Here is a 15,074-nt window from a genome sequence, read left to right as displayed (position 1 = left end):
TAGAGTGAGACACAAAAAATCTGAACAGAATACTACCATCCTCATTTCTAAGGAAGAACAAATAATGAGTAACAACTTACAATGTACTAACACAATCTAAAGGGCCAAGTGATAAATTAATGGAAACAGGATTTTGTATATTGTTTTGGAGACTAAGCATATTAGATTGAATTGTTTCACAACCAGTGTGCCTAATTATTGTGTCTGCCACATTCATCTATTTAAATCATTCCCAACTTTTGGATTGCTGCCTGGAATATTACTGCAGTATGTGTTTCAACTGGTTATTCCCTTGTCACATGTAACTTCAGAAAGGAGGATGTTTTTTGTTGGTTTTTTTTTTTAATACAAGTGAACATTGGCTGTATGTTTATAATATCTGATAAGAAGGGATGATAGGTTTCATAATGTTGATTTGAATGAGTTGCACGTGAACTGATGCTGTATTTGTTTTGTCAGGTCAGTGACTTAGAAAGTGCCTTTGCCAAGTCACTTTTACGAGCGAGGACTGCTGCGCCTGTGTTCTCAAAATCCTGTCTTTGCCAGCCAGACATTGCCTTCATCTTACACCTGGCAGAAGATACCTCAGCTGTCTCCATTTGCCAATTAGTTGATGGGAAACTGAAAGCAGGAAAAGAAATATTATTATTATTCCTGGGACATGAACAAATGACTGCATTGCTTTTCTCGTGTAATCAATACTGGCAAGCAACCATCAGAGGACTGCTATTCTATCAAGGAGTGCCATTGCACTGATGGACCTTGGCTTAAAACCGGTGCATCCGTGATTGCAATCAACAAACCCACGTGTTTTACAGACAGAAATGCGACTGAGCATGTGTTTTCCCAGCCAAAAGTCTACAAGCGGGACTTAATGATTGATGAGTGACTGCTTGCTGATAAACTTTCTCTGCTTGTTCTGCTTTGTGTGTGTTGGACATCGTTAATCGTCCCCCACTGTTTGTTTTTTTAGCTTTCTTTTCAATTGGAATTGAAGTTATTTTTTTCTGATTTTCCCCCCGTCCCCTTTCCTTTTTCATTAGTTTTGGAAATTTCTTCAGCATAATTCTCCCGACAGCAACTTACAAGTTYAAAATCAGCTTCGCATCATGGCTTTGAATGTCGCTCCCGTAAGAGATACAAAATGGCTGACATTAGAAGTGTGCAGGCAGTTTCAGAGGGGAACTTGTTCACGCTCTGATGAAGAATGCAAATTTGCACACCCCCCTAAAAGTTGCCAGGTTGAAAATGGAAGAGTTATTGCCTGCTTTGATTCCTTAAAGGTAAGAAAAAGAAACTGCATGTGTAGTGAAAGTAAAATATGAAATGATGAGTTWCAATAAACCAGGTTAATCAGAAAGTGATTTGTTCTTGGTAAGATGTATATTGAGACAAATGTTGTGTGTCATAACATTTGTTTACTGAAGCTTTTAGGATTTCTTTCTAAGGATTTTTTTCAAATGTCACTACATTGTTTACAAAAATTGCGTATAACTGTGGGATACAGTATTGCTTGCAGCTGGTAGGACAATTGTATTCTCCYGAGTACATTTTATGAATTATAATTGTTTCATGGCAAATGAAAATACACAGTGGCACAATGCTAGGCCATTCTCAGAGTCCTGAAAAAAAAAATCATAGTGAAGGAGTGCAGATTTTTTCATTTAGATCAACGGAAGTAAGAAAAGTCTATCCATTACTTCAATTTTGACATAAGGGATTGTTTASTCTTGGTATTGGAGACTCAGTTATATTTACAGCTTTGGWAARTACATGTGTGAATAGTGCAGATAGGAGTATAAGTTTAGGATGAATGAAGGGTTTCTCTTCTTTTGGAGGTTATTTTGTAAGTATGTTGTTGGGCCATCAGCTTCTTCTGGCTTCCTAATGACATCAGGCATGCTTTAGAAAACTATTTTTAAAAGTTCTGTGAAAATAGTTCATGTRCTGCATAAAAGAAGATTAATGACCTCCTGGGATTTGAGGAGTACACAGTGTTTTCCACGATGATATATTTGTGTTCTCATGTCAACAGAAGGAGAAGGCTTRTTTCATATCAATAATTAAAAGGTAGAATTGAGCATTTCAGATTTTATTTTGAAAGTTTTAGTTATGGCTTTATCTTCTGGGCATGGGAGAATGTCTTAGCTTGCCTTTTAAATTTTAGCTCAGAGGATCAAAATTTCCGTTACCAAGATCTCTTCTACTGTGAAAACATCAGTCTGAGAGAAGAAAATTCAGGGTGGTTTATTTTCATTATAACTTTTTTTTCCTGGATGCAATGCAAGATATTGTGCTAGGCATCTTCCTTCTGTTTTTTTCTCATTTATTCTCTTCTTTTGAAGATTTAGGAGAAAGTATCTCAGGGGAAATGTTTATGAGGGGGTTATGTTCTGTATATCCTGTTAGCCAGAAGAGCACCTTTGGAGTCATGGCAATATGTCATCGAGGGCTATTAATGACCTTAATCCATGGATTACTGCACGATAAACTGTAACAGCTTCTTTGTAGATGTTCTTGTGTATTGGTTGTCTGCCAACAGGATAATTTTTTTAAACCAAGCAGACTTGTGTGTGCAGCAAGTGGGCAATACTCTGATTTTGCAAAAAAAAAGCAGGTTAGTAGAAGGGGGGTTTTATGTACTATTTTTATGTGTTGTAAACTCTCAGGGCTGTGACTGGGAAGCTGGAGACAGGCAGCAGGACTCGGTCACCCCAGGGCTGGCAGGGCAGTGGATCTGCAGTGCAAGAGGTGGTGCTGCTGCATCATCCTGGCCAAAACAGTGATGCACCTGTCCTTGATGCCTGAGGACAGCATTGCTCTCCCTGGTAGCGCTGGGCACTCACAGTGCACTTGCCAGCTATTCWGGATGGAGACTTTTGTTCAGGGATGGTTATTGTCTGCAAATAAAAACTGTAGTCACAGACTAAGCTAATAATACCGTGAAGAGAAATCCTGAGGGATCAGAGTGGATAACTTACTGACAACCAGCATCATTGCTCAGTGGAGAGAAGTCCAAAACAGTGTAAAAAATGTAGCTAAAGCAAGCAGGCATGTTTTCACCTAGTGTGGGAGGACATCTGCCCTGAAGGGCTGGCCCACTCCATCCCAGCTCTGGTGGCTGAAGTGGTGTTSCTCTGTCCCACTGCCCATCATCACCCACTTTCATGCAGAAGAGAGCATGCACCTATGCCTTCCAACCTGCATCTTCCAGTTGAGTCTAATGGGTTAAATTTCTGGGAAGGTAGAATTATACCAAGAATTCAGATTGTGGCCTGAAATAGCAGAGGTGGAGGTATGGGTTTCTTCCCAGCAACTGCTGCAAGTGGAGGGAAATCTGACATGGCATGACAGTGCCTTCAACTGCAGCTCCTTTTCTCTGAGCGTGAGTCTGAGCCATGCACTTCCATGTGTTACCTGATCCTCTGTGCATAGGAAAGTGTTTGGGACCGTTGAGAAGGCACTGGGCTGAGCTGAGTGGTRTCCTCACACTTATTGTCTCAGTTATTCGGGAGAGGGTTTGTAAATTGAGGTATCCACAGCAAGAATGTGTGTGCCTGGTTAGCTCAGTTTGCTATTGTCGGCTGAGGGACTTAGGTTAGTCACATAAATCTATTTGACACGTAGCTTTTGGAAGCACTGATGTTAATCATACTGTTTCAGAGTAAGGCTTTGGCACTCAACAAGTGGGATGACTTTTCATGTAAATAAACAAGGAAAACAGTCTAGAATTGTAGATAATATCAGAATTTAATTAAAAAAAAAACAAGAGCTATTTTCCTTGCTGAACGTTGAACCACATTTTAATGCAGGCAATTATTTCGCATTTATTTACATAGCATCTAGAGCTCTGGAGACTTAGCCTTTTAACTGTCTTGGTTTCATGTACCTGCTGTAAAAATAAATTATAATGAATATGTTGAGTCTGTGAATAAACATCTTTCTACCCAGAAAAGACAGAAAATTTTTTTAGTCTGTGATGGAGTTGTATTACATTTAGGTGGTGCCTGGTAGTTACAGCTGCTCCCTTAGAAGTCAGTCAAACACAAGATACAGCACTCTGAGACAGACTCTCCTTTACACACTGATTGATCAAAAGAGCCCCTGTTTTGGGCAGGGACATATGCTCCCTTGCATGCCATCTTCTTTCCAGATTTCCAGGGCAGACAAGGGAGCATGGTGTCAGTATCTGCCAGCTGGATCAGACTACGATGGCACCAGAATGAAGCTGCACGAGAGAGTCGAATGAAGGGTCACAAAGAGATGAAGAGACTGAAGCATCCCTCCCATGTGGAAAGTCTCAGAGWRCTGGGACTGTTTAGCCTGGAGAATGCTGAGGGGGACCCCATTCAGTGCAGTGCAGGGTGCAAAGAGCACAGAGCCAGGTTCTGGTCAGTGATGCCCAGTGACAGGACTGAAGGCAATGGGCACAACCTGAAACACAGGAGGATCCCCTAGAACATCAGGGAATGCTTTTTCACTGTGAAGGTGACCAAGCACTGTCACAGGTTATATCCAGGGAGGTTGTGGTGTCTCCATCCTTGGAGATACTCAAAAACTGTCTAAGGTGGAGTCCTTGRGCAGTTGTCTGTAGGTGAACCTGCTTGAGCAGGAGGTTAGACTAGATGGCTTTTGGAAGACCCTTTCGACTTCAACTACCCTGTGACTGTGTGACCAGAAGCACCTTCACACCAACTTTCCCATAGCGTTAGGATTTTTCTAAGCTAGTAAAAGCTGGCTTTGGGACCAAAGCATGTAATCCCAACCAGGGACACTTGCTTGTACGCCATGCCCTCCTTTGTACTCCCACTGCTCTCTTTGTGACTGTGTGGTACACCACAGGTTGTTGCTGTATCTGCTGCAGAAGAGAGAAGGCACTAGCAGAGTACTGGATCACCTCTATCAGTGACAGTGCTGTGGCCTTAGGCTGGGCTTCTGGAGTGATATAATCATATCAGAGTCCAAATTTTCCTGTATTCAAGAAGTATGTTTGTAGGTCCAGTGATTCCAAGTAAAAGGTCAACAGAATTTAATGGACCCTGTTTGTTTTTAACTGAGAAAGCATTTTTGGCTCACAATACCGTCCTTGCAATACTTGACTTTAAACCCAGCAAAAGTTGCAGCAGCAGCCCATTGGACTAATTACAAATCTGAGGATCCAAAATGCTCACTGTGAAAGACTGTCTGGGCTCTGAATATCCTTCATCTGTGAGATGCTCTAGGCTAGACAGAAATAGCTAAAGACTAATGAGCCTGGGTCAGATTCAGGCCAGAAACTTGCTGGTTTCAAGCCAGGTTCTGCTGCATGGGCTTCTGAGAGGCAACTCAGAATTTGTTTCTCTGTCTTTGGTGAAGGACAGAGTCTGCTCTGCTCTGAACAGGGCATTTATGGGGTTTTTGGAGAGTGCAGTATCATCTCTGTGCACCCCAGGGGCTGTWGATGTAGCAGTTGGAGAGATGAGTGCCCATTAGCTGGCCACAGCATTGCTGCCAGCAGTGGGGCTCCCTCCAGCAGAAGTTCCACGTGACTGGGTCAGCCAGTGTGACCACACAAATACACCCAAAACTGTGTGTTTTGTCATTGGGCAAGTGACCTTGGTGAGCTTAATGTGAGGATGAAAGTGTCTCCAGGCTAATCTGGTTCACTGTGCTTGAGGTGAATGAAGGGGAACTTTCYTGGCAGGGTCCTGAGCCTTCATGTGGTGGGAAGATAAAGGGTGCTGAGGAGGCACTGCTGGATCCAGAGCCTTGTCTGCTGCCATGACCATCCCAAAACCTTTTTGGAGCCCTTAAAGGCTCCCCTTTGGATGCCTTTGGAAGGTCTGTGAAGTGACCTGTCTAACAGAAAAGTTTGCATTTCATAAACTGCTTAATTTATGATTTTATACTTCTCCCTGGACTGAAGTAGCTTAATTTAAAAGTGAATAGCATGGATATATAACACTTAATATATCACATTTAGATCCCTCCAAGTTGGACACTGTAAGYAAGTTTCTTTTCAAGGCTTTCTTGTCCTGTTAGTRGTAAAGAACAAAATCCTTTCAAAGGAATGCTAATACATAATACAAATGGAGGACAAGAACATGCAATGCTTTGCTGTATTTGAATTGGAATTAAAAAAAAACCTCGAACACATTAAAATGAATGGTGATGTTTAGGAGGGGGAAAGGGGAAAAGCTTAGCAGATCAGAAAATGTGAWCATGTGCATTTTGCTTAGAGTTAACTCTTATGTTTGCAGGCAATCTGAATTTTCAGTCCTGGTGTGTCATATCTTCACTCAGATTTATACCCTTTCTGCAGGTCAGCTGCTAGAAGGATACGTTGTCTAAGATAATACAGGTAACAGTTAGGTATCTTGAAGATACTGTTGTTGCAAGTTTTATGGYGGTAGCATGGAAGCAAAAGCTKSTTTAGGGCTCCAGATAACTTTTTCAGTTTTTTCTAAGTGTCTAAACACTTCAAATTCTTCTAATTATTGAGCCAGCAGACTACTGTGAACTGGTTATTTGCATTTTCATGGAAGCCTTTCAAGAATATATCTATCTGGTCTTATTTGGCACCCCAGAGTAAAAAGTATACATGGTCTTGCTTACCAAGTTAAAAAAGCTACGGGGAAAAAAAGAAAAAGGAACATCCACTATGTTGAAAGATCTGGAACTGAAAATAATCTGTTTAAGATGGCCTCAGCTTTATTTAGAACAAGGGGGGAAAAAAGTCTTTGTAAAGTGAGCAGGGTGTTKGTGCAAAAGTGAGCTCAGATTTGGGAGGCAGTAGGTAGTCATTTGTCTTCYTGTGATTCTTTTTGTGGGTCTCTAAATACTTTACAAATGTCAGGGACTCAGGATCGTCTCACAATTTGAAGTAAGCAATACCTGCTCTTGTGTGGTGGGTGAAGCGTTCTGAACAAACTATAGATGAGTGTGGAAAGGGGATTGGCTAGTTTTGTCTATCCTAGAAAGCATTTAAATGGGTGTTTATAGTGACCTAGCTGACTGAATTTCTGTCCATCACCCGGTTATGTGGTGTGACACTGTTCAAAGACAGGGTGAGTTCAAGGACTGTGCCTACAGCTGGTGGGAAAGAATGACTGAAATGGGCAAAATAATTTCTCTTGGGCGACAGAGTGGCTTGTACCTCCTGGGCCCATGAATTTTGCCTGCTTTGCTGCACAGTGACCCAATTTCAGCAGGATGTCAGGGTATAGGCTGCCCTTTTCATTAGTTGTAGGCTCTGTGGATGTGGAACTTGCAGGGTGAAACCTTTCAGATGGAGGATGCAGAATCCAGATCTCACTCTTCCTGCAGAACAACAACTTTGGTGCATACTTTCTTTCTCACCCACCTCTGTTTTTTCTTGTAAAATGTTCAATAATCTCCAGGTAGTCTGAGAACACTACCTGGCAGAAGCTTTCACATGTCTGAGTTGCTGCTAAGTGTGGGCATGAAGAGAAAGTGCCAATCAAGGCCAGTTTTAAATAACTCTGTTAACTCCTTAGAGTTAATTGTGACTGAATTAACCCTGTGGGTTCCTCATTCCTGTTCAGAATATCAATGGCCACCCGGGGCAGAACAAAGCCCCATTTAGCACAGTGACCCAGTAATGGCCGGCAGTGGATGTCTTGGAGGTGGTATGTAAACATTCAGTGGCTTCCTGCAGTGCTCTGCTGGCTCCTGGTGATGTGCCCAGGGACTTGGAGAGCCAGACATGGTGTGCTTGTACCCAATAGCTCTCAGTGACCGCCTTGCCACTGCATTTGTCCTGCTCTTTAACCACCTTCAGCACACCCAGCAACGACCTCCACAGCTTCATTCCATAYAGCGGGGAAACCAACTTCTGTTCTTCTTTTCAAACCTCCCCATCTCATGGATGTCCCCAGTTCTTGTACTGGAAAACAGAAGAGATCCTCCTCTGAATTATCCTAAGGATGAATCTGGGTGGGTTTTTTCCACTGACTTCACTCTGGAAGGGGCTRATTTCTCCCCAGAGAGTTCAAAGGAAGCCTTATGAGAGAAGGTTCATTGTTTTAAATCTACTTTGTGAAAATACTGTTCCCAGGACAAGTATGATTCCCAAAGGCCCTGCTTTTTCAGGCTGTGGCAATTTTTGGGCTCAGAATAAAGTTCTGCATGAAATTATGCCATCCTATTTCCTGAGACTATTTTTCACCTTATACCAAATCCATGCAACTGCGAGCAGCTGCTAAAAAGAGTTGGCTACATCCAGGCCTATCACAGCTAGCTCCCCATTTTTATCTCTGTTCAAGTGATCATGCAACTTTGAATTGATCCAAAGGATAGGGAAGAACTGTGTTAAATATAAGTTGAAACTACGAGTTYAGGCAGCACCATCTTGCACAAAGTGAGATAAAGCGGGTTTAAGAAGGGGCAAGCTCTTTTTCCAGGCCCTCTTCTTTATTTCTGAGCTTAGTGACTCCTAGTGTTCCTTGTGTGTTCAATCACCTCTTCTTGTTTGTTTACTGGAAAAAAAMCACCCCTTTCTATTCACCTGCAGTCCTTCCAGCAGGCACAAGTTCCTTTAATATTTCCTTTTTCCTGTTTGTCTCCCTCATATCTATTCATGCAGCTGTCTCCATGCCAGCTCTTCTGGCTTGGAAGGGTTAAAAAGGAGGTAAGATTAAAAACCAAGTAGCTGAACTACTGGGCTGACACCCTTAAAAATCCATGAGGTCAGCTTAAATTGGTAAGAGAGAAACTGCAATAAGCCTTTGATTGTTGCATTACATGGTATTTAGCTTTTGTTATTTTTTAAATTTTTTTAAAGGCTGTTGATGTTGGATCATTGCAGAAGCTGGTCTCTAGGGTTTGTCTCTCTCCTGAGAGCAACATTTCTGATTTATTTCAGACCAAAGTCTGGAGGCACAGCTCATCCCAGCCACCTGTGGTGCTTAACCTGCAGGAGCCCTGGTGGACTGCCAGGGCTGAGCCAAAGGCTGGCCTGTGTGGTAAAGGGCCATTAGCCTTCAAGTCAGCTTGGAGGAGCAAGTCCTAACCYGCTGCCTGTGTCTCTGCCTTCCGAGGGTGTGAGGGGCAGAGAAGTCAAACCAGTTGAAGTTCATTGTATAGCCTGCTACAAAAGCTGGGTGTCTCCTTCAAGGCCCTGTTTTGCTTCCTCATTTGTCTTTCTCAGCAGCAGCACTGAGAGCACCAAGCTGACCTGGCTGTCACTGCTGTCACCACGTGACCTGCCAGATTTTAAAACTGTGCACCTTGTGAGAGCTTAAGTTCCATTTTCAAAGGAGAACCCGGTCGAATACCTGATTACTGAGTTACCCAGGCCCTCTTTCCCTCTGAAGTCATGGGAAGCCGCTATTCCCAGTGTGACTCAGTGGCAAAGCCTCTCAGAGCAGACACTTTTCACGAGCTGGTGTGTCACAACAGCCTGTACCTCCTCTGGCCTGTTAGAGCTGCCTGATGAGAGCAAGGGGGTGTTACTGGTGCAGTTTTCACTTCTGGTTTCGGTGTGTTGGAGCTGTCTGAGCAGGTCATCTGGCCCCTGGCCTGGGGAGGAGGATGAGCACTAGGAGCAGAAGTKGTAGAAAGCAAAAGCAGTTAAAGAACAGTCACTGAGGGAGTTAATACAAATCTGYCTTCTTGTTCACCGAACAGTGTTGTCCTGTAGGACTAAAGAAATATGTAGTAGTTCTGGGCAGTGACCTTGCTGGGTTGAGTTAACTCTTGGAGCTTTCTGCTTCCAGAAGAGACTTGCAAAGAGMATTTCCAGGTATTGTGCCATACCCGTTTGCATCAGATGCAGCTGCCACTCGGTTATCAGTCTAAATCTTATTATGTGAAGAAGAGCAGCTAGGCAGATGAGTTATGGCCACAGGAAACCTTGTCTGAAAGGGCATGGTGTTTGGCAGATGTTCTCCAGATTTTCAGGCACTCTGGGGTGCTTCATATACCCATCAATTTGCTGTGTAGTTTTTGTTGCTGCACCAATCCATGCTCCCCTAAGCCTTATAATAACCAGTTTGTGGGTGTAGTGAAGGCAAAATTCAATCAGAGCCTCTGACTCATCCCATCACTAAGATTTTGAACACAAGAGCAATTGCTCACTGCCCACTCCTCCCCCACGCTCCCTATTAACTCAGGTCACTCACTGTTCCCACAGGCTTGCTCTCTCCAGGTCTCTCCACCTACTCCTCTACTTTTCTGGCAGGTGGTTCCTCTCTCATTCCAGGTGCTTTTTTTCCCTTGGCCCTGTGTATGTAGCTTTCTCTCAGCTCAGGCGTCAGCTGTTCTCCCCAAGCTGTTATAGTTTGATTGCATCATAAAATACAAAAGACAAGGTTGTGCTTAGATGCAGGGAGCTTCCTGATGGAGAAGCCTAGGAGAGAGAATTCCTATTAGTCAGTTMATCACCAGCACTGAAAAGATTTTTTAAATCTAAAAGTCAACACTACAAGAATTGGGGGGGTTTATTTGCAAGTCTGTTTGACTGTGCCCTCTCCCAATTTATTGTCTCCTCATATGAAGACTGGCACTTTTTATTTCAGGAGATGGACTTTATTTGAAACCTATTGCAATAAAAGGAAAACTGTGAGGGTTTTAGAGATCTYGGAACATCATTGAAAGCCTGCTGTGAGGTGTGAGTCCCACAACTGAAATGCAAAATGAAATTAGAAGTATCTCTTTTCTTTGACCTTGATGTTTGTCTTGTGGCTGTGGGCATGGTGCACCACTCAGAATTAGATTCCTGTAAGGTCTTGACCACAATAAAGAAGAAATTAATAACAGTGAAAAGAAACTGTCTTCTCATCTGTTTTGTTAATGAGTTGTGTGACAAGGTTGTGTGAGCAGTGCCTCAAAAGTCAGATAGCCCTAATGCTTGGAAGGATTTACATTGAGCAGTAAAAACAAAGAAGTAGAGAATCAGTGGAATACCACATAGGAAAAACATATGAGGGGTGCAAGCCCTTGTGTGTGCTTGGTGGCTCAAGGGCCCAAGGGAGCTGTCCTGCTCCCTGTGGGCAGCTGTCACCCTGCAGGCTCTCACGCTGCTCCACAGCACAGCACTGATGTCATGCTCCTGACTGATAGGTGACMTGGCACAGTCACTGCACTGTAGATCTTCCCTTTCTCATGAGGCATTGCAAGTTCTCAGCCCTTGCTTCTTCAGGGGACTGCTTGCTTGGGTGAGAGGGGATCCACAGGGGGCCGTGTCATGGCAGCTGCAGGGATGGCCTGGGCTAGCAGCCACCTCACCTGCATGCCCCATAGACCAGGCAACTTTTAAACTTTGTARAAGCCCAGTTTATTTACTCTAGCTTGAAATTCAGTTTGGACCATGAGCACTCCACAGTGAAGCTGTGCCTCTCACTGAATGGATTTGTTTACCATCTTACATGTTGTCAGGAGAGGAGCTTACCCGGTGCAGCCTGGTGGCACCTGTACGGATATGCAGTGGCTGTAAGAACTGCCCAGCTGATTCAAAGCTAACTGATCTGTTGGAACCTTCTCTGTTGGTTCACTGAGCCAAAAAATAAAATCCAGCTAGTCAGACACTAAACCAARTCCCTCTGGCTGTAATCAAACAGGCCCCTGGCCTTCAGCCCCAAATGAGTAAAATGCTCAACAAAAGCCACCTTTTTAAGCTAGGTATAACATGTGAAGGTCAGAGATGTGTCATGATTGTTTGGGGTTTTTTTTCTAAGATGCATTTCTAGATTAAGCCATCACTTTAAAATTAATATGTATTTATTTGCTCTGGATAGGATGTGAGTCTTTGGGTTTGATTCAGTTGCCCAGTCAGAGGCATCTGATTCTCTTTAGATGCCCTAGATACTCTTGATGGCTTTTCAGTGGTGTRTCAGAGGACTGTGTCACATCTGCTGGCCCCATGCAATAGTCCAGGATATCCTAGGGTGCTGCAAGTGGTCTTGCTGACTTCTCTGTGGCAACAGAGTAAAGTCCTTCTTGAGAGGCAGTGTTAGCTCTTTTACTAACTGGAAACTCTGACCTCAACTGCTTTGCGTAAAAAGGTGGACAGTGCACTTGCCACAGTGATGACCAGCCTAAGAAAAAAAGCTGGGGTGTAGGCCAGACTCAGAAAAAAAAACTGTCTTCTGTAGCAGAAGAATGGCCTTGTGGAGGCTGGGAAGGGGATCAGCATTTTCAGTGAGTACTTTAGCATTCACATTTAGTAACATGAACAGCTCACGTAAATTCATTAATTTGAAAYGGTTGTGACCCATGTAACTGGGCTTGTTTTTTGCTGCCTATGAGCAAGGTAAACCTTTGAAAAAGAAAATCTCTCTAGGCACAGGAATGYTATGTGAACTCAGTCTGTTTAAAAATAAAAAGATGGGCAACCTTTTGCAAATTTAAATTAAATAYCAACCATTACTACTTCTTTATAAAGATTTTAAAGTAGAAATTAACCAGAATATGCACTTGAAAAAACATAAAAGTTATGACAAGGAAATCTTTTTCCTCTTAAGTAGAATTCACCATTGCTTTATTTGCAGATGTGTCCATATGAATATCTGTTAARTGCTATCTCATATGCATGTAGTCAGTTGATTTCTGGTACAAAAGGGGAAAGAATATTTGCTTTTCCAATAGTAGCTTAATGGTAATTTTCCTAAAGTAGTGGATAATAATGAATGCCATGAAAATGCAGGCTTTTCCCCACAGGCATTTTGCCTTACATAGTGCTTCAAAGCACTGGTCATACCATWTGTGTCAGCATTATTAAAAATGCAGGCATGGCATTCACATGTGCAGAGTTGGAGATGTGTGGATATTGCTGTGGAGATACTGTGGGCATCTATAAATTAGTGTTAGTATGCAGGAATATGAAGATGATGGTGTGCTTCATGCCGAACACGTTGATGCTGTTGAAATTCCAGCCTGCCACAATTTTTGGTTTAAATCAATATAAATATTCATTTGCTGCAAAACTCTCATTCCTTCAGTGAGTGCTGTGTTAACTGATTAGTATGCATGAACCAGTTTGTGTTTGAAGTGCAGCAAACGTCTATGAGTCTCCTTCTTTAATTGAACCTTCTGGCTATAATTGTTTTTAGCCTGGATTCTTGAGGAAATGAGGCTTACACAGTCAGTCTGCTTCTCTTTCCTTCCTCCCCTGCTAACTTGTAAACCCACTGGCCAGTTTCAGCCAAATTTGACAAAGAGATCATAGTTGCAAGGATAATTAAGTTTCTTCAAGTTTTGTAAAAATAGGTAGYGTAATACTGGAGTGGAGAAAGAGAAGCCTATAAGCCCTCACAAATGGAAGAGGCTCTTAGAGCATTCATGCAGGAGGAGATCCTTAAAACTCAGTTAACTACAAGTAAGCCAGGGTTTGGGATTTGCAATCAAATGTGTAAAGCTCCTGCCTTCATTTGAGCCAGCGTTTGCTCCGCTATTTAATGATGGTAACATTCCTGGTGTAGGGCAGGGCTGTGGCTAAGGACTGCCTACAGCCATTTCATCTTGCCTTTAGCCTCCACTTGATTGTTGAGCCTAGTTTTCATGATATTTTCCATATTCAATCTTTTCAAATAGCAAATTTATCTTACTGAGTTGTTGGTACTTACGGCAATTTATTTTTCTTCAGGGAGAAGAAAATTTCCACTAGGAATGGAGTATTGGGTCTTATTTAAAATGGGCATGCAAGGCAGTGAAAAGCTGCTGGATGATAGGTGGGGAAGGTGACACCCCTTACTGAAGCTGGCTGTTGTATAGAAAGCACCACAGAAATTTTACAGACCCTAAGAGAGAGCAAGAGAAGGTGCAGCTCTAGAGTCTGTGGTGAGAGCTCATCTGGAAGGAGGAGGTTTGCAGTTATCATCTTTGCTGCTAGGTTTCTTGAGGCATTTTTTTCTTTAGGCAGCCACTTGAAGGGAAAAAAAAGAATACTGTCCTGGAAATAAAGGTGACTGTGTKTTATGTAAGAACCATATGCCATTTTGTCCTGAGCTCATAGCATCTTATTTTGTTTTTGGGGCAGTGGCCCTCTATGTTGTGTCTGTGTCCTGCAGGAGTAAGCGGGTCTTCAGCAGTACTCAGGGCTGGCCTAAGAGATGGTTACTCTTACTTTCTTCACCCAAACTTGACATTATTGCAGTATAAAGTCCTTCACCATTTGAGGCRTAGATGGTATTTTAAATGAGTACTGCTGTAAAAAAAACCATTTATCCAGCTCTCCCTAAAGCACCAACAGGACTATAAGCAGGTTTTTCTTTATCAGATACCTTCAGTATCCCAGCTGTTACAATATATGTAATGTGTTTAACGAGCAAGGGAGTTTATTATTAGGTAATTAAATAATGCTGTTCTTTCTAATTAGTTCTTTGCCTTTCAGTCYTGGTTGTTGCAAAAAGATCCACTGTGATCTGTGTCAGCTGTATCTCAGTGTGCTTTGATTTGCTATAAAGCAGCTGTGCATCTCAGTAATGCACGTGAGAATCAGGGGTGTGAAAGTAGCCAGCAAGTTTTTAATGTGAAATGAGAAATGTTATCACTGGCTAATTAAATGGCAAGTGAAGGTTAATTAATTCATAATATATCTGTGTACATGGCCAAATTCTGTTTAGTGGGTTGTCTTATTGATACAGATGTGGAAATATCAAATGAAAAAGTAGTGCAATAAGTTAATAAATGTGTAGCATCTTTAGACGCCATAAAGAAACGGTGGCAAATTGATTTTTGGTTCAGTTCAACAGAAGTTAATTAACTGCTATACCTAAAAGGTTTTGTTGTTCCCAGCGTCCTTGGGACCTCAAGCGGATTTATGGCTTGAAATGAGATGTGATTAGAGCARCCCAAAGGAAGAGAGGTTGACACTGCTGAAATGGCAGGGCCTAGCAATAGGCACGGATGCTCTGCATCTCTGTGCATACCAGGAGGACCACAGGGAGGACAACACGGCTTGTAAAACCATGCTGTTTCTTTGGTGACATTCCACAGACTACAGCAGGTGCATAGAAAGGGGAAAGCTGTGGACAGATGTGCTGCTGTTGCATRTAACATGAAGCACTGTTCTCTCTTATACTCATTGTTTCCTGCTATGATAAAAGCCYAGCAGGTTCACAGAGCATGGATCAGTG

General features: G+C 42.6%; 1 protein-coding gene across 7 annotated transcripts in view; it reads left to right on the top strand.

The window, feature by feature from the left end:
* MBNL2 (muscleblind like splicing regulator 2) overlaps positions 1-15,074 on the top strand; it is a 106,333-nt gene that overhangs the window by 36,912 nt on the left and 54,347 nt on the right. For 6 of the 7 annotated variants that reach the window (XM_057366204.1, XM_057366205.1, XM_057366203.1 and 3 more), the window contains exon 2: positions 460-1,283. The exons of the other annotated variant lie outside the window; for it this stretch is intronic. In XM_057366204.1, the coding sequence (XP_057222187.1) occupies positions 1,110-1,283 (174 nt within the window). In that variant the 5' untranslated portion in view covers positions 460-1,109. The remainder of the gene's footprint in view (positions 1-459; positions 1,284-15,074) is intronic. 7 annotated transcript variants of the gene reach the window in all.

Source organism: Malurus melanocephalus, unplaced genomic scaffold, assembly GCF_030028575.1.
Source record: "Malurus melanocephalus ecotype Western Australia unplaced genomic scaffold, MMel_1.1 scaffold_61, whole genome shotgun sequence".
NCBI classification, from domain to species: Eukaryota; Metazoa; Chordata; class Aves; order Passeriformes; family Maluridae; genus Malurus; species Malurus melanocephalus.
This window is presented reverse-complemented; position numbering and strand designations above follow the sequence as displayed.